This window comes from Salminus brasiliensis, chromosome 4, assembly GCF_030463535.1.
Source record: "Salminus brasiliensis chromosome 4, fSalBra1.hap2, whole genome shotgun sequence".
Lineage (NCBI taxonomy): Eukaryota > Metazoa > Chordata > Actinopteri > Characiformes > Bryconidae > Salminus > Salminus brasiliensis.
This window is the reverse complement of record NC_132881.1, coordinates 4,038,898-4,065,909: the sequence shown is the minus strand read 5'-3', so window position 1 is coordinate 4,065,909 and position 27,012 is coordinate 4,038,898. Positions and strand designations below refer to the sequence as shown.

Below are 27,012 nucleotides of genomic sequence, written 5' to 3'. Positions count from 1 at the left end.
GTTCTCGCTAAAAATACAAATATTACCGAGCGCGGCCTGTGTGGATATTTGCCTGTCTGGAGGGGCCGTATGCTAATGCGCGCGGGTATAGTTTTAAATATTCATAGACGGTATGGAAGTTCTGCAAAAGTCTGCCATGGTATACATCCTCGTCCTAGGGGCTGAGTCTGATTGGTAGAAATGGAAAAGGAAAAAGAGCTTGCAGGCGCTGGGTTTGTGTACCTGTGAAAGGTGCTGCACCGCGTGCTGATACCTGTTAAATAAAAGGTGGCAGTGTATTAGGTGCAAATGAATTTTCTCGGGGGGCGGGGGGAGCATGCACAACCTCCGGTATACACAACAAATCCAGAGGCTGTGTTAACGTCCTAAACGTGTGCTTGATGGCATGCTTGGATCAGAACTCCAGTCTGAACAATGGCAAATGGCAAAAATAATTGGGGAGAAAAGTTGTAATTAATTTGTGCCGGCTTCCGAACTCTATATGAGGAAAAGGCTTCTAGTCATTTTCCTGACAAGCAAACGTGTTGTAGCAGATATGCACAGAATAACACAATAAAACCCAAATCTCACACTCATAAAGTTTTCACAGCGGTTTAATGATAATGCCTCACTTTTTTTTCTCTTCTTTAAAATTAGATGCAAAACAGTCTATACCATCGAGCCACTGGAGAAGCTAGGGGCTGGATTCTCATAAGCGTTCCTAAATAAAATAAATAAGTAAATAAACTCCCAAAGAATCTTAAACAGATGAACACTGAGAAGTTCAGAAAAATGGGCCTCATTCACCAACCGCTCTTAGGAAGAAAGTCCCTCTTAAAACCCACTGACACAGTTTTCACAAAGACTCTGACACTCCACTGGTTTCTTATTTGGGATTTGTTCAGTTTGTAAGGACAGTGGGATCCATCGTTATAAGAGCAGAGCTGTGAACAAGCCTGCGCTTTAAAAACGTACATCACAAATCTGAGCTTTTTTAATTAAGACTTTTCTCTAGGGACTGATTAAAGAAAATTCTTAAATTGTCCCAATGTTCTTAAATGCAATTCTCAGAAATGTAAGTTCTTAAATATTCCCAGTGTTTGTAAACTAAAATAAGCTGTTAGCTATTAGGAATTTGTTATGTTATATATATATATATATATATATATATATATATATATATATATATATATATATATATATATATATATATATTATATATATATAGTTTTAACTACTTTAAAATGTAATTGTTTTGCTCATATTCACCAGTATGTAGTTTTTTACATGCACACTCATCTCAGTTTTTGAGATATTGACACTGTTTTGAATAAGAATGTGTTTTTATTGAAGAATCTTAAGATAACACTAAAAAGTTGATCATGTTAATGATAATTTCCGTAATTAAAAGCTTTTCTTCAGTCACTGTAGTAACGTAGCCTTTCATGCTGCAATATTAGAGCATTGTTCATTTTTCATTGTTTAGTTAAATATGTTCGAAATAAAGGACCAACAGAAGCCTGTTCAAACTGTGGAAAACATAAGGATAGAGGAATGAGTTCAGAAAGTCAAAAACTAACAGTATGTAGAAATGAACAGCATTTTAAGAACAATCTCAATTTTTAATCCTGTTAAGTTAAACAGTCATTCCATAATTCAGCTTATAAACTGATCATTTGATTTAGAGGCTGGCCTTCAGAACTGAAACAGTCGGAGGCCAGTGTGAGGCTGTAAAACGTTAGCTAACTTTTTATTTATATTTATTATTATTTTAAATAATAACAACTGTTATTGCATTTGTTCTTAAGAGGAATTTTGGGTGGTGGATAACCATAAGCCCTAACTTTTATCTTAAGTATGAAGTTTACAAATTAAAAATAGAAAGAATCTAATAAGAATTTCTTTCTTTAGATTTGTTCGTGACCAGACCCTGAACTTAACTCTAGATTAAAAATCAAACATAACGTTTTCGGTTTTGCATTTGAATGAAAAATAACCTGAGAGCTGTACTAAGTAGGGGATAAGACAGTGTCTGTGCTTTTTGCCTTGTTTCTGACTTGCTGCACCTATGGGACACAGGTCACCTATGTCACCAGCCTTGCCAGCCTGTCACATCTAGATTTGCACCTTTGTGTCTGTTCGCCTGAAGCTAAGGCTTTGACCACTGGACTACCAGCGCACTTGATGCACCTGCTGAGCACAGAGCAGAGCATATGAGGATATCAATATCACAGAACACCCAAACTAGGACTCGAGTAACGGTTCGAGGTGCCATGTGTTTGAATATAGGTGCCAGGATCTGAAATAACGTGTTTTCTTGAATTAGGATAATATAGGATAATTCAGAAACTGTACAGCCGAGTCATCCCACAGTTTTGAAGTTACCCCCCCCCCAAAAAAAAAAAGTCTGAGCACCCTTCTTATGTCACCATGATACAAACAAACTAGTAACAGTCAACTAGTTTGTCTGACGCAACTTTGATCTTAGCAACCACCTAAAAACACCATAGCAACTACCTGGGATACCATAGCAACTGCCTAGCAACCACTTAGCAATTGCTTAGTACTCACTTTGAAACACTGGGACAACCACTAAGCAACTACCTAACCCTATACCTGGTAGACCACCTGGTATATCATAGCAGCCACCTAATAATAATAATATTAATAAATAAATGTAATAAATTAGTCCATTTATTTATTGTTTTTATTACCAGTGGATCTGCAAAACCTTTCTACAACCAAAGAAATATAACTCTGAAATCCAAATAACTTTATGGAGAAATTGGGGGGGGGGTAAACAGAATTATACCTCCTTTGTCTTAGACTTTAGTTTCATACCAGAATGAAGATACCATTTGTGCTAATGATCATATTTTTTACTTATTTATTTTAGCCTAATTATACCAGTTCCCATCAGCTGTTTGAATCTGTTCTCCAATTATACGGGCTGCTTTCTTCAGCATATGTCTACTGGATTATGCAAAGTTGTGGAGCAGCTATCCATACTGCAGAGGGGTGGGTAGCATTCAGTAGACATGAGGTAAAGGATGCCCAGGACTGGCCAGCAGCACTGCAGACTGATTGACGAGGGAGAGAAACCAAGCCATCAGGGCCAAATGTGCTCCCTTGGGCCGCCAGGCACAGATGGCTGTGGCAACACTGGGATTCAAACTTGAGTCCTGGTGATGGGACACATTCAACTTGGCCAGTTTAACCATCCAGGACCCCCCTTAATGCCATTTGTCCGTGGTAACTAAGCTTAAGGAAGAATAATGGTTAAATAGTATAGCAAAGAAGAGCCCTAAGACCTAGTGTGATGTCCAACACATTTGTACAGAAGTAATTGGACACCTGCTCAATCGTTGTTTCTTCCCACATTAAAAGAGTGTATACTGCTTTTGTTGGAGTAACTGTCGTCTCTACTGTCCAAGGAAGAAGGCTTTCTACTAGATTTTGGAGCATTGCTGTTAGGGTTTAATTGTATTCCGTGATAAAAGTGTTAGGATGTTGGATGATCACCATCCTCAATTCCCCAGCTCATCCCAAAAGTACTGAACGAAGCACCAACTGTTTCAATTGCTCCACAGCTCAATGCTGGGGGCTTTACACCCCTTTAGCCCATTAGGCATTAGGAATGGTGCCAGTAGGTCCGTGATTATCTTCCTATTCTATTGGCAATACATTTCTACAGGCTCTAGACAAGCTGTGTGTATGTGTGCATTCTCACATCTGTATCAGCAATGTGTGCGATTTAGTAGCAGAATGCATTGATTAGAAGGGGTGTCCACAAATATTTGGACACAGTTTGCTAACTTACTTTACTAAGCCTGCAGAGTAATAAGTGAATAAAAGGCTGTCTCTCCAGGGTTTACAGCAGTTTCTTTAGTTGTTGTATAATCATCAGGATGTAGTGATCGTTAGCATGAAGCTACAGTGCAGTCAGCACTGCACAAACAAATCAAACAGTAGCACTTTTCCCGGTGCCGGAGACGGAGACCTGGGCCAGGGGCAGGAGAATGCCCTTGTTCAGGAGGCCAAAAGGAAAATGTCTCCCCTTCCATCAGCGCTGCTTACAGTCTGCTATAGGCCATGAATAATTCATTCTTAATGAGTGCGGGCCTCACCGAACAAACACCGGACCGTAATGCAGGTCCTTTCACCTACACTTCACATTCCGTCTCATATTTTAGAGCTCCGTTCCTCAGAGAAATAGATAGGTCCTCTTCATTTTTAAAGTACAGGTCTTGAGATTAATTGAGTATCGAATGCCATAGGGCTCAGAATATGGGAGAGATTTTTAGCTGGGCTGGAAATCTTAGTCAGAACTTGGATATAAACCATTCCGGAGGTGCATTCACTTTAGTTGGCGCTTTCTCAGCAGCTACAGACCCCATAATGAATGACTTTACAGGCCATTAAGGGCTAGTGTGTGCTGTTTGTGTGTAGCAGATTAGTTCTTGCATGTTTCAGTTTGATGTTTACTGCAGTACTCCACATAAAAGAGAGTTAGTGCTTTTTCCCTGTGAGTGCACAGTGTGAGGGTCAAACAGAGCCGCTGGCTTGGCTGCACATGCTAACAGTGAATCAGAGCTACAGCGATGTGATCCCCCCTACAGCCATGACACATACTGGCTGAGAGAGAGAGAGTGTTTTAATGTAGCAAAGTCAGGTTTTACCATCTATTTCGACTTCTAAGGGCTGAGCTAGTCATTGTGGCAGGTATAGTGGTATATCTGATGGGAATAGTAGAATTAACGAACCTCCGTTTGCACCGGTTAACAGAGCCAACAGGAGGGCGATGTCTGGAAGTCCCTCCAACTTGGACGAAAGGCTGGCTGAATTGTCTTAACCGGTTTTAAACATTAGCTTAAGAGCTCGGTAGTGAACGCTTTCTGCAGAGTGTATCAGAGTCATATCCGCTAGAAATCAACCTCTGACGAGTTTAGCAAAAATCTAGCAGGTTTAATCCCTCCCACTTAGTCGATGTAAACATGAGCAACGTCAGTGCCTTGAACACCACAACTAGAAGAGACGCAGCCTCATATTTCTACATTAAACTACTCACCAAGTCCCGGCGCTGAGGGGTCTGTTTCTCAAGGGTTTTATTTCTCAAGGGTTTAAGCTCTGGTTTTATTGGTTGCCTCGTTAAAAATGGCGCATGATGATCAGAGCTTTTTAGCTGGAGTTGAATTGGAGGTGTATTTAGGAAAGGGTAGTGGCCTCGGTCATTGATTATGACCTAACCACTATTTAGGAACCGTATTATGGTCAGATTCGGTTAAATCAGACTTTGGTCGTTTTCACCCTTGGTGTGATTCGTTTGGGCAGGTGTGAATACAGCAAATGCGCTCGGATACAGACCAAAACAACCGCACAAGGCCCTTGAGAGGAGGTGGTCTCAGTCCGGTCTCTCTGAAGACGTCTGACCGATAAGCTGGTTAACGTGGTTTGGTCTGACACGTTTTTGGTGCGTTTTAATTTTTCCCTGTGTGAAAACTGTTAAGCATGGTGGTGGCCGTATGAATATCTCATGACTTATTTCATACTATATCAAACTGTCTACAAATACTGTTTATGGCATCACTGGGTCAAACTGATCAGTCTGTGTTGTTAAAACCGTGCACACTTTTAAACCGGTCACTTATTAAACGTTAAATCATCAATCTGACAGAACCAAATAATAACCTAATAATAATCATCATTATCATTATCATCAGTCAAGCGAGTGGTCAAAATATGTGCATATCTGATTGTCGCTTCCTGATACACACACATCAAACGGTCAGCTCCACGGCCTCCGACACTCACCGTTACCTGGACATGCCTTTGGGAGTTTAGTGTTACAACAAGGCACTAAGACAAAGATACAGATTCTCAGCCATTCACACATTCACCCTTCATTCCACACTCCCACTCATGCGATCCCACTTCAGTGGACATTAGTGAGTTATTTACCCAGAATAGCCCAATTGGGGTGTGCTCTCCTGTTTCTACCGGGGTCCTGGGGCTCCAGTGGTTTAGCCCTGCCAGAGGCCCCTCTCCCCGGGGCCACGGTGACTGGGCCGCTCCAGGGACCGCTGCTCGTCCCTCCCTCTGCAAAAAGACTTACTAGATTTAGAGCCTGTTCCTCCTGCCTGTAGTGAAGTGAAAGCTGCACTGAGGGCAGACAGATTACAGGGAGGTTCTGTAAGAGTGGGTTATAGCAGGATCTTCTTCGCTATGTTGTGGAATGATGCTACTTTCCATTGCATTGCTAAATCTATTTACACACAGACACACACTCTTTCTGACCCTGGGTCTAGGTCTACATTAAAAGGGCTAAGGCACAATATCAGATTAGTTAGACTAGTTGGCTCAAACCTGGATGCATGCAAAAAGCTAAATCACTTGGGTTGGGTTGCACCAACAGGGATTGCATATAATCTTGGGCTGAATCATGATATATCTACTAATCCAGTCGCACCTAGTTTTGATAACTGCTTTTAGTTATACAGCAAACTCATTCCATTACATTCTGTTTCTCCATGACTTTCAACTTTGTTAAGGGGTTACATTTCAACTGAGGTGGTTTTCATTTCCAAAATGTGTATATTTTAGAAGGTTCTTTGATGGTTCTTGGCTTGTATATACAGTTCTAGACAAATATGTATTAGTATAGAACCTTTACCTTATGCTGAGGTTCTGTATTCCTCAACCTTATCAGACTTAATGTTGTACAGTGTAAAAGATAAAGGTTCTTTAATAGTTCTTGGCTTGTATGTACAGTTCTAGACAAATATGTATTAGTATAGAACCTTTACCTTTATGCTGAGGTTCTGTAATTCTTGACCGTGTCAGACTTAAGGTCCCAAAGTCTTTAAAATAAAGGTTCTTTAATGGTTCCCATAGTCTTGGAAAAAAAGGTTCTTTAAAGGTTCTTGGCTCACATATACAGTTCTAGAAAAATATGTATTAGTATAGAACCTTTACCTTTATGCTGAGGTTCTGTAATTGTTGACCGTGTCAGACTTAATGCCATACAGCCTAAAAAAGGTTCTTTAATGGTTCTTGGCTCACATATACAGTTCTAGACAAATATGTATTAGTATAGAACCTTTACCTTATGCTTAGGTTCTTTAATTCTTGAACGTGTCAGACTTAAGGTCTCATAGTCTTTAAAATAAAGGTTCTTTAATGGTTCCCACAGTCTTGGAAAAAAATGTTTTTTAAAAGTTCTTGGCTTGCATGTACAGTTCTAGACAAATATTTATTAGTATAGAACCTTTACCTTATGCTGAGGTTCTGTAATCTTTAAGTTCATCAGACTTAATGCTGTACAGTGTAAAAATAAAGGCTCTTAAATGGTTCTTGGTTTGCTTTACATTTACGCTGAGGTTCTTTAAAGCAAGGTAAAGGTTCTCCACTTCTACACGTTCTCTACGTTCCAACCAAGAACACTTAAAGAATCCATCTTTTTGAGTGCGAGAGGTTTGATGAGGTTAATTAAATTCTTGTAGGTGCAAACCACCCTAATCGTGAAGTGGTGGTCTCTAGGCTATCTAGACACTGAAACTAGCGACACTGAGGAGGGCTCGAGGGGAATACAGGAGTGGAGACGATAGCATGATACAGTAGGAAAGCAGGGGCATGACACAAGGGGTACTGGCAACCAAGAGAGTCCAAAATGCAGAAGAATGAGTCCACAGTGCAGCGTGGATCACTGGGTTAGTACGGTTCTCACAGGAGGTCACATGGGTTCTAAGAGAGAGAGGTTAAACTGGACGAGAGGGGTGTTTAGGGAGGGCAGCAGAAAGTGGGAGTATAGTTCTTGGAAGTTCAAGTAAGTTCAAGTGACATGCTTCACACACAACGTGTTAGTACCCCCGGCTCTTATTCAGGAGGGACGCTGATGTTGATTATAGGCTGCGTATTAAATAAACACGTTTGCCGCATATTTAACGTGCGTCCTGTGGATTCGCCGTGGCAGCGCTGCGTGTTTCACTCGGAGAGCTTCCGAATGCATCTGGGTTGACAGTGGTGGTGTGCTCAATGGCACAGCTGAGGTGAGAGGCTGGAACGGAGCCAGGAACAGCTGGATCCCAAGGTGACTGTTTTTATTTTTGCGTGCGATTTGTTGTGGTGTTCGCTGTTCCTGGAAATTTCCACAGCGAAAAATAAAGAAATAAAGAAAACACTGGTTGAAGTCGACAGGGGGCAGAGGAGGAACGCACTGGTTCAGGGAGGCTGAAGGGGAGCTGGTTGTTATGGGAACAGGGTTTTTACTGTACTGTTTTAATATAATTATGTCATTAATTACAAAGCTGCGCCATATTCCATAGTAATTTAAATAATTGATTACGTTTACATTCAAACAACAACAAAAAAATCACATTACACTTTTAAGAAATAGAGGTGCTTGGAATGGTTATTTGAGCGATGCCATAGAAGAGCCACTTCTGGTTTCTTAAAAGTGTGTAGAGTCAAATGTGCAGGTGGGAAGGACCTTCAAACTGGTGAAGAACTTTTAAATTAAGGTCCTTAAAGTGTTCTTTACACGCAAATCTCTATTATAAACAAGTGTGCAAGAGTGTGCAAAAAGAAAAAAAAACAAGACTCTTCAAGAGCTTTCTGTCTAAATATAATATTAATAATAATAATAATAATCAACTTTTGTATTCTACTTATATAATAAAAAGCTTTTAGAGTCTTTTAGACCTTAAAGTGTTCTTTACATGCAAATCTCTATGATAAACAAGGCTGTTGATGCTGAGTGTGCAAAAAGGACAAAAACAAGACTCATAGCTTTCTGTCGAGACATAATAATAATAATAATAATAATAATCAACTTTTGTATTCTACTTATATAATAAAAAACTTAAAGGTCCTTTAGATCTTAAAGTGTTCTTTACATGCAAACCTCTATTACAAACAAGGCTGTTGATGCCAAGTGTGCAAAAAGGACAAAAACAAGACTCATAGGATCACAGTGCGTAGAATGAAGCGACACCCTGTGCTAAAGTAAAAGTGCTTTTTTATTTCTATTATAGACTAATGTAAGTCACACCATGTCCAAAACCACAGTCATTTGTCTGGAATAAGTAAGTTGGGCATTCATTTGTGGAGATGAATGCCCATGATTGTTGACAGTCTAGAGCGTGTCTATTGTAAACTAAAGAAGCAGACCTCAGATACCGAACATGTCTTAGCTTAGCTGGGTTTTTGCATTTCACGTTGCATGACGAAATGGGCGTGACTACGAGCAGGGCAGTCTTCATTTTCAGCAGTTCAGCAGTCAAAACTACTAAACACCCCAGAAGCAAAGATGATAACCATGTGATCCCACCTCCCGACTGACCGTGCACCACACCGCCTCTAATATCCAAGGATATGATGCATATTAACCCTGTCAAACATCCCAAGAGTCTCTGCCCCTTTTAACACTGGCCATAGCAAAATGCATCAGCGTGGCGTGAACTGTGCTACTGTGCTTTCAGTCAGGCTGAATAACAGAAGTATCAAGCTGACGTTTATTGTTGGATGTGCTGCGAGTGAGCAGGCAGGCGCAATCAGAACGCAATTTCTCTCAGTAGGCGCTCGCTATTGATTGGTTTAGAGCACGATAACAGGCGTCTGAGGTGTGAATCATATTCCTGTTCGCAGTAATCATTTGCTTGTTTAAAAAGCCCCTTTGTGACAATATGAAAAGCTACGAATGCTCAGCTTTGCTGGATCACGTGGAGAAACCAAGTTGCTTGCAGAGACGAGTGGATTAGAAGTCAGAAATCGCTGCTTTCCGCCTCGGCCTTGAACAGTTAATACTGAAAAAGTGGAACTTTCTTGCTCCTCATCTGCTCTGCCTCCTGACTGGCACGCTGAGCAGCACTTGTTGCCCTGGTAATTGTGCAAATTTGCATGCATCTGTCGCGATTGGCTGGGACTGGAGCTGGCACGAGCATGGCCCCTGCTGATTCCAGCTGTCAACAGTGTCTATTAACCATGATAAATCACCCCTCCCACCTCTGAATCCTATCAGAAAGCCCTCAGGAGAACGCCGCGCTGGTCACCTCATGCTAAACGATTTTTTTTAGGACAGTGAAGAGCTGCTGCCAGAACCGAGGGCGATGTTGTACATCTGTCTGCGGTATTTTGCGGTCAGAGCAGAGCTGGGAGAGAACCGAGTCTGGAGAAGAGAAGAGGAGAGGATGTTCAGGTGCAAAAGCACTGTAAAGCGATCACGCTCTCGCTGAGCTTTTAAAAGCCGCACGTGTAGAAGCGTAAGCGTAAGTGCAGCGCGAGCGCCGGTTTGAGGGGAATGATGAATGAAACTGAAAATGGCAACAGAGCAAACAGTCTGGAGCTCCGTTCTTTGTCCTTTCCCCACAGCGTGTGCACAACTGCGCGCAAACGATAGCTTTCCCAAATAAGTGCGTTTGTTTGATGATGCTGTAATCGGGGGGAATTGCTCTATTACTCTGAGCTCCTCCGCTTGGCTCAGCATTGTGCTCCAGAGGACTGCAATAAAGCAACATGAATAAATGATGAGAAGGAGCGGGGGACGGCCGCAACGCAAACTTCAACAAACTGCAATCTGCACAGTTTTGGTTCAGGCACCGGCTTCAGACCAAAGAAGGACGTGGTTGGACTTTGAACAGGCAAAGCCTGCCGGTTTCTCCCAATTTGTTAGAACCTCCCTGTTCGTAACTCGCCCTAGCACTAACAGGAGGGTGAGGACTTAACACGCCTCCTCCAATACATGTGAAGCCAGTTACCGCCTCTTTTCGAACATCGCCAGGCAGCCGACATGCTCGGACTAATCGCCAGGCCCCCCAGCTTCACCACACCAGCTAACAGATGCATAATTCTGCTCTCTCAGACTCTGGCTGCTGATGGCAAAGCGGCATGGCTTGGGATTCGAACTTGCGACCCCAGCAAATTCTTCATTTCTCCTATAAAACCTAAACTAAAGTCATGTGGATAAACTGCTTTGGTGCCTGAAATGGGTTTACCAGAGTCTCAGCTTCACAAAAGCAGTGAAATGCATGAATAACATAGTATATAAATGGCGAGAGGTAGAAGACTTGTATCTCGACTCCAGTTGTAAGTCACGTATGATCTGACAGATGGGACGCAACGTAAAGGCAAGGCTCTACTGATCCAGGAAATGTTTAAACTGATTATTATTTACTATTTCTCTGCTGTATTAAAGCTAAGATATTACTGGAAGCATCGAGAAACATCAAATTTGATTCCAGAGGGTTGAACACGAATGCAAATTGAGAAATGAGAGAAAACTAAGGTTCTTACAGTGCATGTATATTGCATTGCTGTTCCAACCAGGTGTTGGGTGATAACCCTAAATAAGACTAGCCTCCCATCTGGAGAGCCTAAACCCACAGCTAAGTCTTAAAGAAAGTCAAATGTTAGCACTGAGCTATCAATCAGTAAAGTGTTAAGACAAAGCCTGAGAAAGTACCGCCAAAGTTACTGTATCGCTCTACCTAAAGCAATGGCCTCCAGACCTGAAACCCACAGCTATCTGTTTATCAGACCACACCGTCTTCGCTTTCATCTCTCCATGTGGCCTCGGCAGGTTCACAGGCAAGGTCAACGTGTATCAGTCTTCAACTTTCCTCCTCACCTTCTTTAAAACTCGCCACATGTTCCTTCAGAGAGCCTGTTTTCCCCATGCGCTGCCACAGCGCAAGAGTATGACCTCCAAAACTGCAGTCAGCCAGATGGTGGGCTGGGCGTGGAGGGAGCTGTGGGAAGCCTGGGGTTTTTACAGATAAAGGACGAGCTCTAATGTTGCGCGAGGCCTCATTAACACCGCGCCGCGCTGTGTTAACATCCTAACATTCCCCCGAGGAGCACCTTAACGCTCCATCAAAGCCCTAAATGTTCTCCGCAGATCTACACACTTCATCAATAGCACTTAGCCAATAACAAGGCCTGCGTGAACAGCGGCCATCCGTTTTCCTAGCCCAGCGACACGTGGCCCGGCGCTTCGTTTGTTTAGCCGCACAGAAACACTCGCCGTTTTCCTCTGGTTCTTCTGGAACATTGCGCTTCATGATGCAACAGTATACCTGAGCATTAGCAACAGAGGATTATCCTTTGATCCACTTCAACACAAGAGCTTTGGCGGAAAGGAAGGGGGGGGGGGGGGGGAAGGGAAAGAGTGTGAGAGGGAGAAAGGCAGAAATCAATAGTTTCTTGTACGCACAGCCTCAAGTTTCTATTTTAACATGCCTCTGTATTGATTTGCTTTCGCAAGAATTGTCTCCCCGAGCTGCCGCTAGCTCCAGGAGGACAGAAGAGCGTTTACTAGAACAAAAAGCCCAAAATAGCGAGAGGGGCGCTGGGGAAAGATAGCTCCTCACTCTTCTCTTGGCGTTCGCTAACAGAACTAACAGTTTCTGAAGAATGGCTGGACTGTAGTGGCTGTCGACACAAAAAACAACAAAAAAAAAGACTAGACTTGAAGAATGAATAGAACAGAATGAGTGATACGTCCCCAGGCGAGCGCTATGGCACACTGAGCTGCTATTGTGGAGGCACGGAGAAACTTCCGCTGTAGTCTCCTTATCGGTTCAAGCAATGCAAATCAACTCTGCAGTGAAAAAGAGGGAGAAGGCTGGGAAACTTGTCCTCAGTCGTTCAGGACAGATGAATCTGCAAACAGAGAGGAGGTTTGTGTGTTTTCTGTAATAATGGACTGCAGACGCTCTCAGACTGTCCTCCCTTCCTTGTATTGAGTCTGGAGTAGGCTTGTGAGACCATGTGCAGTGTATTATCGTCCAACACGACCCGTCAGATCAAAGTCTGCTGACGCACGGTCTAAACGGACCACTGGAACGAATGCAAGCCACTAAATGGACCGTAAAACATATTTTCTCCCAAATGAAGCGCTGAATGACTACCGTGTACAATGTGGAAAGGGTGTAGATGCAGTACTTGTCACGACAAATGAACATGATTGATCTCTGACCACTGCCACCGATCTCATTTCTGTACAAATGAGACCAAAACAGTGATTCATTTGCTTTGAAAATCTACTGAAAAGCTAGGCAAATAGGTTTAATGGCATGAACTGAGCTCATGTAAACATTTAAGCTAGTATTAGAATGACATTCCACCATTTTTTGGTGGTGAAGATGAAGTCTAGTGTTTGTTAGCAATGTTAGCCTAGCATCTAAAGAAGCAAACGTCAGATACCAAACAAGTCTTGGCTGATCACCTGCATCTGTTGTCAGAGATCAATCATGTTAGTTAAATTTTTTTCGTCAAACTATTCCTTTAAAGCAACACTAGAGCAATGTAGCATTGGTCTCTTCAAAATAACACCTTCAACATCATCATGATGCTACACTGGCCTTTAAAAGGAAGAATATAGGGTCAGCATGCTGCTAAGAAGCAAGGTAACGCTACGTCAAATCCGGTAGTATTGCTCCACCATGTTCCTTCACTTTCATTGATGGCTATGTGTCTCTCAGTTTGACCAGAAAACCGGGTTCTTTAGTGGCGACTTGAAGCACAAATTACTTTAAACGTTTAAAACTGAATTTACATAAATTATTCCAACTATAGGTGGAGCTCAGGAGCTAAGAATGGTGTTACTTTAACAGACCAATGCAGACTATACACTGACACCGTGGCTTCTGGCTGAAATACACACCCACATATCAACATTATAGCGATCATACAGCTGGCACTTTATATTAATATCATAACTGCTTCTAAAAGACACAACAGTACTAACACAAACACTGACAGTAACGGCATCCCTTACTGTCACTATGGAAAGGCTAAGTTTGTATTTTGCGAGATATGAAATGAATGATAAGCCTGTAATCTCAGTCAGAGCATCATTTATATCGTAGAAACAATAAATAAATAAAAAAGAGCTTATCATGGGACTACATATGAGTTTATGGCCCTTTTAAAACTTTCTTTTTTAATGGTCAGAACATATTAATGATAAGATCTATCATGAGAACCAAAAACAGCACCCAACTGCAGTCCAAAACAAAACACCTGGATTCCAGCACACTTTGAGCAATGCCACAAAATGACCAATGTTGGTTTCATAAACAGCCCTTATTGTGTTAAAGATGGATGAGTAAGAAGAAAACCTTTTAAAGGAGAGATGTCCTAAACCAGTCCAGGCATATTAATAATGGATCGGGTATTGGCTATTTTAATCTTAAGCTAATGCTGATGCTATAGAAACCCTAATCACAGCACATCTACTGGTGCGAAATAACTATATAACTATATAACACTAGTACTATACACACACACACACAGAGGAAGTGATTAGACTGCAGTGTTGTAAAGGAGCTGGGAGCTGATTGGTCAGACTGAGTTATAAGATATTAAACACTATAAAACACTTGTTATTTTAAGAAAACTACATCAGTCAGTCCAGAATGTCTGATTATAGAAACTGATCTAATCTAAAGGGATTGTACTGAAAGGATTAATCAGCAGCTCATCTGATGTGACTAAACTGTGGAGCTGGATTATTTATACACACACAAAGATCGGATCGGTATCGATGTTGGCTGTTACTCAGCATTACGAGACTTGGATCGGATCGGGACATCCCTATTTTAAAGGCCTTATATCTCTTTTACACCTATATTTCAAGAGTTTCTGGCTAAAGGATCGCAGCATTTCCAGCTATCACCAGCTTTACTGTAACGAATAGCAAGCACATGCAGTGTTGTGGCATCAGCAACGGTAACAGTGAACCTGGGAGAAAAAACCTGTTGAGAGAGTCTCCCTGTGCGGAGCTGCTTAGTGCGACCCTGCTGTAGTGCGGATGTGCCGACAGCCTTTTAGTGCCATGTCTGTGTTGGGATGTGCAGCAGAGCCGTGTCGCTGGCCTGGAAGGTTGCCACTACAGATGTTTTCACACACACACACACACACACACATACACACAGGGGGGAGAGACGATGCTAAGCTCCAGCTGACCTTGACTTGACTGGCTCCTGACTATATGTACATAATAATGAGCTCATTCAGAGCAGCGGTCCTGACTGCCATGTCGCTGAGGCAGAATGGTTCTTTTCTTAAAAAGCGAACGTCGGGGCGTGTTTATGTTTGGATAAAGCTTTCCACCACTGCTGCCAGGTCGAACAAACATTCGTTGTTGGAGAGAGGTGGAGAAGCGGCGGAATTATATGGAGGCTCATCTTTATTCATGGTTGTGCTTCGCCAGATTGTTTGATGTCCTCGTCCTTTTCTTACCACCCCGTAATTTAGGCAATTTCAGCCCAGCCAACTCAGGCAGCTCAACAGACTGGCTATTACACTTTGTGTCACATTCTCTTTCCAGCCCCATTTTTCTCAAAGAGGCCTGCTGAGCGGTAAGTGACGATCGGCTGACGTTACTGAGGACTTTATCAACAAACTCCAACAATGCCACGGCGCATATCTCAGCGAAAACGCCAACGTTTCCATTCCTCCTTGTTCAGAGCCAATCGCAGCTTTTCAGGGGCCGCCCTCCGGACTGCGTTCCCTCTGCCTGGCCTGTGTAGCCGGTGATTCTTCAGCTTTTCCGGCTGGCTGCTTTTGGAGCGGCTGCGTTATTGAAATGGGCACGTGTGAAATGGGGGGGTGTTGTACTGTGTGTGTGTGTGTGTGTGTGTGTGTGTTTGAGCCATCCTTGCTTTCTGCTCCCCTCTTGGTCAGAGGCTAATGGTGTGCTGGAAATACAGCCTCGACTGCCTGCCATCTCAGAGCGCGAGAGAGAGTGGCGAAAGTGGGCGAAATGAGTTCTGACTGGCTTCTACATGGGTCAGTGCTTCACCACCAAAAGCAAACTGTGTAAAAGGAGGGGGGGGGAGTGTTTGATCAAACTCCAAAAGAGACGGACAACGCACACATCTAGAAAAATGGACAAACTTGTGGACAAAATTCAGACTGGACAGGTTTTAAGTGTGGTGATTAGGATGATGCTAATTAGTGGAGTGTAAGCTTCCTTTACTAGCCTTGAAGCTCTAAATGTGTCATGGCCGATTAGGAGGAGAAGGTACGAAGTGGACAACAGCTCCTCCCTTTCTGTGGCAGACTAGGGTATAATTCCCTGTCTGGACAGGCATTGGGCAAGACTCCTAACTCCATACTCTCCTACCTGTGTAACATGATTCACATGGATTCAGTCACTCTGGATAAGAGCATGACTGATGATAAATGCATGACTTACCCTCACTGGTAAAAGGATAAGATCATCGAGGAACTTTTTGGAGGTTTTTCAGTGTGAAACTGTGGAGGAACCTCCTAAGGAACCTTTAACCTGAAACCTTTCCTTTTCTAGAAGGATCCTCAACACGTCTAAACAGAAGAACCTCCAAACGTTCCTTAAGAATTGAATACGTTTAATAGTGTAGAGAGCAGCATCAAGACCCCCCCAGCCCAACTGTTCCCAATGTCTCTAATACTGTCCCCGCCCCATCCTCGAATGCTTCGACCCGTCCCCACCCAGTCCCCTCAAACAGATCCATAGATGCTCCAGGATAAACTCTAACACTTGAGAGGCTTCTTGTTTGATTTCTGCGCTCCACCTTAAATACGGTAGTTAGCACGTGCCAGAATGCAGCTGTAGCCCCATTAAAGGTGGTTCAGTATCATCCACAACTTCAAAGTAATGCTGTATTTCTGAGCAATCGTTTAGCAATGGTTGCTAAGCTAAAAGTGGATGGAAATTAGGGTATGGGAGGGGTATGCGGTTAGGTTAAGCTTTTGCTGCTGTGAACACTCACATACACACTAATGAGCGCAAACACACAGTGCAACACACACACACACATGCCAGGGAGCAGAGGGCCTTGCTCAAGCAACAGGACTGCACCTCAATACAATGCAATTATTGATGGCTTAGCGGAAAACAACGATCTAACAGCGGAAATGTGAGCTGTTCACTATGGGAACCAGGAAAGGGTGAGCTGAGCTTTAGTGGGTGTGCAGCTCAGTGTGGAAAAGTCGGTCCGAAGTCATGGCCAAATGCCCGAACATCATCGAACACCAACAAACACAAACAGCCGAGGCATAAATACCACTTTTTTTGATACCGATACCGAAACCTTTAGTATCAGCTGACCTCTGGAGGCCAGATAGCACTGGGCACCTTCAGAGGTCTTGTGGGGTGTTCCTGGTACTCAGTGGTCAGTACATACCAAAAGTATCCCAAAGCGACAGGGTGATGGACACCCAAGGCACACCGATGTATTTATGAAGGCCCCACCTCACATCTTACAAGACTTAATGGATCTGCTGCTAATGTCTTGTGGTGCCAGATACCACAGGACACCGTCAGAGGTCTTGTGAATCCATGCCTCGATGGGTCAGAGCTATTTTGATGGCAGAAGGGTGTCATGCACAATATTCGTCAGGTGGTTTTTAATGGTTTGCCTGTTTTTGGTAGGTCAACCCGTCAACAATACACATTCCCTCATTCCTGCTCTGTATCCTCCTCGCCGAAGAACCTGATCTAAATTCTCTGCAGGGATTTCTGAAGTAAACCTCGAGCTGAGCCAGGTGAATAGGATCTGAGCGAACCTAAATTTAGCCGTCCCATTACTTCACCACCGCCGTTTACATTTCAGCCCATTATAGAGCGGAGGTACGTTTGCGAGAGTGCAGCTGTCAGACAGCTTGAGCCACACCAGTCCATCTTCCAACCGACCGACTTGACCTCTAACCCAGGGAGCACTCTGGCTTGTTTGTTCTACTGGTTTCGTGGCATGACGTGAATGAGGGCAGCAAGACTCCATGCAGAGAGGAAACCTCTGAGCGTTCAATAAGCCATTTAATTGAGTGGAAAAACAGACATCAATACACTGTAGAGGCTGGTGAGAGACTCAGCAGGCAAACGGAGAGACGAGGAGCGCTCATGCCAGCTCAAAATACTCCAAAACACGCGCAGCCAGAGTGTACGCTCATATAAATCCAGGATCGCTTCGGTGTACCATTCACCAAAACTGCAGTACATAGTATTGTACATGCTCCTGTTTGAAAGAACACAGTGATAGAAAACCATGACTTTCTGTAGGTATTTTGTTTGGATTTAATCAAATATTATTTTAAAGCAGCTTAAAATCAGCTTTCCCTTCAGATTTTCAGAGAGAGCACAATTCTCTCCCCTTTTAAAGCTATGCTGGCTGGCACAGGTGTCTGGGGACCTGGTGCTTTCCTCTGAGTGTATCAGGTGCCCAGAAATGCCACATCAGCCACAATAATTTTTTTTTTTTAAAAAGAGGCGACTTTACTGGTTTTACATGTGTTGCAGTCCTTCTTCTCCTAGTATCAGGAGCATTGCTAGTGCTGGGGGGTGGGGCTGATATATTAGGCAAGCACTGCACTATTTAAAACATCACACAAGCTTAAATGGATTTCACTGTACTGTATTTCATGGCTAACGTTCCCAGAAATAATAATAATAATAATAATAATAATAATAAAGATAAAAAAAGAAGCAAAACAAACCCTATTTTCTTCCATCTCCCGATGGAGCCATAAGCAACAGCAGGCGCTCGCCAGAGGCCTGAAGCCTCCAGACGCCGTGAGTGCAGTGTGCCCTGTCTCTGACTGCGTCTGCCTCGTAAATCCCTTTGTAGGAAAGGGATTGATGCTCCGTGGGGCTGTCTCTTAGCCACGGAGCGCAGCCGTCAATCAAAGTAAAGAGCTTTTCAATGGGGAATAAGGAGCGATCTCTGATTCCGAGCACTTTCCCATAAATCTCTCTGTTCTCACAGCCCCGGAGAAAGGCGGAGGCAGGTAAAAAATAGCGAGGTGCGTGTGATTTTAATTACCGTACTGTTTACTCGCTGACTCCGGACCCCTAAGGGGAGCTCGAAACAGGCTCTGCGATTGTTTCGCTTTCATTATTTTGATTGACGTGACTTACCGGTGACATTGAATTAGGAGGGCGTAAGTTTTCACTTCCGCTTCTCCACGCTCTCCAGAGTCTGAACAAAACTTGAGGGATTGTTTGGAAAGTGAAGGCTGGGATCCTCCTCCTGCTTAGGATTCATGAATGGAAACGTGGGCATGTTTTGTATTTACAGTTGACCGCTGTGAATGTGACACAACTTTATCTAGGCCCAAATTAAAGTCTTTAAAACACAGGTGCTCCAGGGGGTTCTTTGAGGGATCCTATTGAAGAGCGACTTTAGATTCCATAAAGAACCATGTTTATAGAAATGTGTGAGGAACTTTTTGAATTGGTGAAGAACCTTTACATCAAGCAGTGCTTCTTTAGGTCTTCAAAATGTCCTTCGCTTCATATATCTCATCGTTACAAACAAGGTTCTTTATGGAACCTATAGAGGTTCTACTATAGATATATACAGTCAAGAGTTTAACGCAGTTCACAAGAAGACTAAGCTGCAACAGCAGCCCATTTTGAATGCACTGTTTTTGTGACATCATAAAAGCCAACCACTTTAGCCCCGCCCATTCATGTTAAAGTCATAAAGACTGCTAGCACAGATATGACGATGAAATATGATTCTTAAAAGGTCGAGCAAGCATCAAACTGAACACTCTCTCTCTCTCTTTGTACCAATTAGGACAATCCTAACACTGAGGTACTTTTTGAATGAAAGGCAGCCAATCAGAAAGACGCACATTTGAATAAAAAGGTATTGTCAAAAGCTACGTTGGATTAGCCCCCTAAAGCCTCAGGCCCTGTACGGTTGGCCATACTTGCAAAATCGTATTCTTGCTCAGTGTTTATTATCATATATTGATATTCATAACAACCACTGCTAAGCATTCGAGGGGTCAAGGGGTTAAAAAGCAGTTGATGAATGTTAATGCAAGAATAAATATTACACCTTTTCACAACTGTTGGGACGTAAACATCATAAGCGAACCTCGGGCAACTCAAATGGCAACTCGAACCCTGTTACATACAGAAGAACTCCAGTCTAAGGAAATTAAGGTCAGGACAGAAGGAAATGAAATGATATGAAGGTGCTGCAGATCTCCTCAGTTACGCTTAGGAATATGCAGTACTGTGCAGAAGTTCTAGACACCTGAGCAGATCCTATTCAAACAGATGCAGGTAAACGGAAATCCAGTAAAAACGAGCAAGAGTTTCTCATTCTGAAGAAAGAAAGTAGTGAGATCTTGTGAGATCTTTAGTCTGAAGAACAGAGCTCAGTTCCTCCAGGTTTCTCCTGGACGCCCCCCAGTCCAGCCAGCACAGCGTGGAGGATGTGTTCACCTCCATCATCATCATCAGCAGCAGCAGCAGCTCACCTGATTTACCATCATTAAGCCCTGATTTACCACCAAACCAGGTGTTGAATGATGACTATAACAATACTAGACTCCATTAGGAGAACTTTGGAGATGTTTGGATGTGATGGAAAACCTCTCTAATATCTCTAATATCTGCATTTTACTGAGCTAATACTCACTTACTGCCCAAAGTAAGTAAGCCATCTATTGTATGCTAGACAGAGAGTGGGTGACTGTATTTGTAGTTTCTGTTCAACCTATCTGAGCTCAGCAGCCTCCCAGCATAGGTTATAGACTTGAGGTTTGTTTAAATCTTGTCAGTCAGACTCTCTCTCTCGATTACTCTCAAGGACAACATTTAGTCTACTTGAGATGGCAACTCAAAGCTATCTCCGTTTGACTTCACTTGCTTCCGTTAAACCTTTGCTATCACCATATGCTGTGAAGCACCTTAGACAGGGCACTATAACTGAAGTCGTCCCAGTGGCTGGGACTGTACTACCCAGAGAACAACACTGCCACCTAGAGGCTGAACGCAGACCGACCTGCACAGAATCCAGCGTCACAGATCCCCCATCTGAGCGGTTCATACGACAGACTTGCGCTTGAACAGGCCGTGTCAGCCTCTGTCAATTCGGCAAGCTGAACTTTCTTTAAGGTGGTGAGGTCAGAGCCTATTTAACGGCCCGCTGAACGCTAAGCGTGGACATGCAGAACTATATCTCCCCATGCAAGAGATCACAGACACAGCATGCAGTCAGGGGGGCTGGGGGGGGGCTGGGGGGTTAGGGGAAGGGCTGGGGGTGGAGAAGAAGAAGGAGAAGGAGGAAGAGAGCAAACATGAAATAACGCCCAATTAATCTGATTCATAAAATGTCAGACCACTAGTACCGTGTGTGTGCTCTGCAAGTGGAGCTGTTTGCCGAGAACAGCACTAGGCACAATCACGAAATTCATTAAACCCTCATCCTACCTGAGTAGATGGGGGCCAGTCGGAATATATCTGAGAGACGGCTGTTCACGGGCTCGTACGGAGAATCCTCAAGAAAATCGTTCCCTGTTGACCAAATAGAAGAGCTGTTAATTCCAATGAGTGCAGTGATCTTCACAGAGACCGATAAACCACCGATTTCATGGCGTAAACTGTCCCTGTTGATTTGCCTGAGGGGGAAACGGCTATGTGGGTCACTCACTCATGGCGCTGCTTTAGACTCTGTTATTTAGGTGGCCAGTTTCAGGTTGATTGAGCATGCACCGGCAAATCCCCCCACGAAATTTGCACGATTGTTTGGGTCCGGCAGTTCAGCGAACACTATGGGTTGGCTTCCTGGACTGGGATTAAGCCTAGATCTGGGCTATACCGTTATATAGCCCATGATTAGGTTAAATTCTTTTCCCAGGCAGATGAAGTGAAGATGCCTAGCCCTGGACTACGTTCTATGGTTTTAATATGGAGTTAATCCTCATTAAAATTGCTGTGTAGTCCAGGTCTAGTCCTAATCCTTGTCTAGAAACCAACACTCTGGGTGTTACTCCAGCACTACTGCTGTTGGGTGGACTGGAGAGCCAAATCAAGGCTTAATTACATTTGATTAAGTGTAATGGCTGGTTCTTCAAGAAGGACAACTTTGGGGCATTGTGTGTGTGTGTGTGTGTGTGTGTGTGTGTGTTGTGTGTCCAAGCAAATAAGACACTGGTGCAGGCTTTGATAGCTGAACAGCCTAGCCAAAGTGCCTAGCCAAATCCTTCATTGCTGGAGCAATTGTTTGGGTACAGCACTAAGCGGAAGACTATGGGTTGGTTACCTGGACAGGGATAAGTCTAGACCTGAGCTATACCTAGATTTTCCATGGAAAAGAAAATATAGTCCATGAATAGGTTTAATCCATTTTCCAGACAGATTTAAGCCTAGTCTTGGACTACTTTTTTGCTGTTTGTTTTCAGTGGAGAATCTCCATTGAAAATGCTGAGTAGTCCAGGTCCAGGCTTAATCCACCAACCCTAGATGTTTGTTTAACACGGTGGGTGTGGCTTCAGCACGACTGTGCCGTCCTCAAACTGGAGAGCCAAATCTAGGCTGAGAGATTACACCTGATTAAGAATAACTGACGGTTCCTCAGATGATCTGGCCTGATGATGAAGTAAGGAAATTTTGTGAACGTGCACTACTCATAATTACACGAGGGAAAGGCGTAGTGTGGTGGGTGTGTACGAGTAGTTCACAGCCAAATTCATCCCAGTGCCAAATGAACTTGAGGTTCGTATGAGTCCAGGTGAAGTTAATTGAACACAGTAGGTTAGTCACAGCATCACAGCTCATTTAGGTGGTCTACACTAGGGATGCATGGTGATAGTGGGGTCACATGGGTTTAGAAAGTTATCAGTATCAGTCAGATACCCAGTGTTATCCCCCAATACCGCTCCCCCTATCAGTGCATCCCCAGTCTAAACCCTGAAGAATACGTGCTAGTCTGCGCACCCTGCAAATGCTGGTAGATCCCCCAGTATATGCGCAGGCAGTTCTTCTCCTTCTTCATGCCCCTTTTACACCTGCAGTTGTACAGCGGGCTCTGCTTCAGCGCGTCCAAGGCACTGCGGCACTCGTCCCTGGACTCCAGGCCGGCCACCGCGCTGGAGTTGCTCTCCTTGCCCGCCACGCACTGCCTCATGGTCCGGTACTTGGTGCTGCACGCCGGCTCCTTCAGGCACAGCTCGCTGGCCCTGACGCAGTCCAGGCGGCCGGCCACGGCAAACACAGGCTCCCCTGCCCACAGCAGCACGTCTGCGGTGTGGAGAAACAGTTCAGGCGCATTATTTAAACAAAGCAGCCTCCTTCTCAGATCCCTGTGGTAAATAAGTCGTTCTGCCCACCTCCCCTCCCCTAAAAAAAAAGCAAGTACCTAAGACGACTGCGTGCGTTTGTCTGCGCGTGAGGGGATTAAACCACACTCAAGCTGCTTTAGAGATTAAAAATATCAACGCCTGGAGATTTTTACTAAGCAGCACAAAGAGCTCGCTCTCACTCACAATTACAAAAACACAATGGGGGTTAATGTGAAGGCTGGGCAAACAAGACATGCTCGTAATAAAAAATCAACAAACAAACAAACAAACAAATAAATAAATAAAGGAGAATGCGCCTCCTTCTGCTACTCTTTACTCTCTCTCTGTGCTGTTCGGCGAAAAAGGGAGCGCACTAGTGCGGCTGCTGATGTGTGTTTGTTCATGCGCTGATGGGATCACTTCATACACGAGGTCTTTCTACCAGATACAGGCGTTTTTTTAAAGTTCTGCAGGAAACCTATGGCACTCGCTCAGCACTGGCACAGCATTTAATGTAGAAGAATGAGAAATTCACTGACAATTACAAAGTGCTGACAGTGATTTAACATCTTTATAATGTACACATATGATAGCACATCATTACTCCAATGCAAAAACCTTGTATCTCCCTACAATACCAACTTACAGACAAGAGAAAGAGCCCTGATTCACTTTTTTTTGTTGTTATCATTTTGGAGCATTTCTATTGGATAAACGGATAAAAAAAAAAAAAAAATTGGGGCTGGCAGAGACAGGATCCCAGATCTTGCCATGGACAGATTCAACAGAATCTGCTATTCTCTTTATGTCTGTGGTGGGTCATAATGTTTTGGCACATTATAATAATGCCAATTGCAATTGAATAATTAATTTTTTTTTTTTTTTTAATATTAGTGAATCATAACCACCCAGGAAAGCTAGTTTAGGGTTATTTCATGAAATGCTCATGAAGGTCTCACTCAGGTACTGTAGCCAGGACCTTTCTGATCACTGTAACCAGCAACTCCACAGGGGTAGGAGCACACCCTCCTAACTTCTCTCCATCTGATCATGCTGGAGGATTTCTCCTGCTCCATTCTCCATGCAATCTGGACGCAGTGCATCGTGATTTGCTTCACCTGTAAGTGGTTGTAATGTTTTGGCTCATTCAACATACTGCAACGGTGCATTTCTATTGGTCTGTTTATATGATGTCTAAAACAGTGGAAACACTGGAGGTACAAGGTACAAGTGTTTTGCATGGGGGAGCGTCGATATGACCACACACACACACACACACACACACTACAGAGCCAACAGCTGAACTCACGCGGAGCCCCTAATTAGACCCGAATACTGCAGCTGGCTAGAAGCGCGCGAGCGTGCCAAAAACATAAATAACACTTATTTAATGTGGTTTTAAACGTTAGAAAAAACTTACCCAGCAGTGGCAGAAGCAAACACACCGTGCTGAAGAACATTTCGGCTCTTATTCGGCGATTATTTCAGTGTTTTCTGCTTTTCCTCACAGTTCTCACGCTTCTCAGCTCATCCACCCGAGCATCGTCACATGAACCTCCCCACCGAATAAATCCCTCAAAGTGCTCCGCGGTCCGACTCGGCAAGCCTAGCCGGCTGTAATTCATGGGCGACTGAAGAAAATCACATAAAAAATCTGATTAATGAACTAATATTAGCACATTTCCATCAAAATAACAACACCGAAACGCTCGCGCGGCTCCAAAACTCCGTATCCAAGGAAACCCGCGTTCGAGTGAGCGCGCGACGGCGGTGCTGTTCGCAGGCGCAAGTGCGTTCTTTTTCCCGCACCCGTTTTCCGACAAAGCCCGCCCCCCTCTCGAGCTGGGATTGGCTACTCGGGTCTCTGTTCCCGGGCTTGGATTGGCTGGCGGTTGTGCGAGGTCGGCGGAGGGTTGGTGAGTGGCAGGGGGATGGGGCGTAGCGGCCATTCGCAGCGCAGGACTCGAGTGGAAGGAGCCAATCGTAGCGGAGGGGGGGCGGGGAGTTCCGGAAAACGCGTGGGGACAAAATCACAGTCCAGTTTTCTGATGTTTTTGTTGTTGTTGTGTTTTTTTTTTTTTTTTTTTTACAGATTATAATATTATCATATTTTTTATTTATTACATTTATTTATTACTGGTGTTTATTTAGGCCTGCATTCTGATACAGCGGAGTGGAGGGAGGCTGTGTCTTCACTTTGTCCCTCAGCATCTATGGGATGGGGGGGGGGGGGGGGGGGCTGTTAGTGCTGTGTCACCTTACCTTTGCAGTTTCTTGATGGATTCAGTTTAACATCAGAAATTATATTAAAAAAAAAAAAAACGTGCTGCACTTTACTGAGAGAGAGAGGGAGAGAGAGAGAGAGCGAGAGAGGGAGAGAGAGAGAGAGAGAGAGAGAGAGAGAGAGAGAGAGAGAGAGAGAGGGAGGCAAAAAACTGGCCGAGGTCGCCCTCTACTGGTGCATTTCTGCCTCTCTGTTACTGTGTGCATTGGATTCATTGCAACATACTGCTCTCTCTCTCTCTCTCTCTCTCTCTCTCTCTCTCTCTCTCTATCTGTCTCTCCCTTTCTGCCTGTGTCTGTAATTCTCCCCCCTCTCCCCCATCTCATTCCATAGGCCACAGATGAATCAAATGCACACACACACACACACACACACACACACACAGCTTGTTTAGTTTCCGTCGAGAAGAAGTACTGCCAATATTGTAGGACTCTCTGGGACAGATAAGCAAGACTCCACAGGCACCCTGCCTAGAAGAAACAATGAGTTTCAATGAGCAGGTGTCCCAATACTTTTGTCCACATTATGTATTTACATTGTTAGAACGCTGCTTGTTCATACTCTCTCTCTCTCTCTCTCTCTCTCTCTCTCTCTCTCTCTCTCTCCCTCTCTCTCTCTCTCTCTCTTTCTCTGATTTGCCACGACAGAAATGCTGCACACCATTTGTCCAAATGTTTGTGGACGCCCCTCCAAATGAATGCATCCACACACACACACACACACACACACACAGCTTGTACACATAACCTGTAGAGAAGAAGTACTGCCAATAGAATAGGACTCTCTGAAGCAGATGAACTTATAGTTATCCGGCCTCGAAAAAAACAATGACTGAGCAGGTGCTAGCTCATACTCTCTCTCTCTCTCTCTCTCTCTCTCTCTCTTTCTGATTTGTCATGACAGACTACTAATGGTACACACCATATGTCCAAATGTTTGTGGATGCCCCTCCTAATGAATGCATTCACACACACACACAGCTTGTTTAGCTCCCGTAGAGAAGTACTGCCAACAAAATATGACTCTCTAGTCTCTCTTGTCGCTCAACACAATCAAACCCTCACAGCAATGTTTCAGAAATGTAGTAGAAAGCCTTCTTCCCTGGACAGTAGAGATGACAGTTACTCCAAGACAACAAGCAGGGTAAACTCTTTTTAAATACTCTTGATTTCATAAGAAACAATAAATGAGCAGGCGTCCCAATACTTATGTCAATATAGTGTATCTACGTTGCTAGAACACAGCTTGCTTGCACTCTTTATATATGTGTATGTGTGTAGGGGGGGTGATTGGCTCCATTTAATCCCACTCATGCTATCATTAAATAGTACAAACTGAACTCAGTTAAATACCGATTTGCATATTTAACATATTGAACTTTAGCACGGCAAATATAATTTACCCCCCATTGATTTGCATACGTCCCGTCCGGCTGGCTGGAAAGCAGCTTAATAGTTTAAAGCATTGTTGTACATTATTGAGTCGATCGACTGCAGGCCTGCAATCAGCTGCTATGCTCTGCAGCTCCAACGCTCTTATAAATCAGTGTGTGATTCTGTTCTGTTCTAATGAGCGTAAGCGGGGGGTCCGCACAGCCTCACACTATTCCTCAGGCTGGGGTGGGGTGGAGTGGGGGTTCAAGACGGAAATGAACCGGTGTTTAATAACTGGACTGATTTGTAACCTTTGAT

The 27,012-nt window shown here is 43.8% G+C and overlaps 1 protein-coding gene across 2 annotated transcripts in view; it reads right to left on the bottom strand.

Annotated features, from left to right (window-relative positions):
* Positions 1-24,805, bottom strand: part of gfra1a (gdnf family receptor alpha 1a) — a 100,335-nt gene extending 75,530 nt beyond the window's left edge. For both annotated transcript variants that reach the window (XM_072677357.1, XM_072677358.1), the window contains exons 1-3: positions 24,458-24,805; positions 22,694-22,996; positions 21,188-21,271 (exon numbers count right to left, since the gene is read on the bottom strand). In XM_072677357.1, coding sequence (XP_072533458.1) covers positions 21,188-21,271; positions 22,694-22,996; positions 24,458-24,497 — 427 coding nt within the window. In that variant the 5' untranslated portion in view covers positions 24,498-24,805. The remainder of the gene's footprint in view (positions 1-21,187; positions 21,272-22,693; positions 22,997-24,457) is intronic.
* Between the last annotated feature and the right edge of the window lie 2,207 nt (positions 24,806-27,012).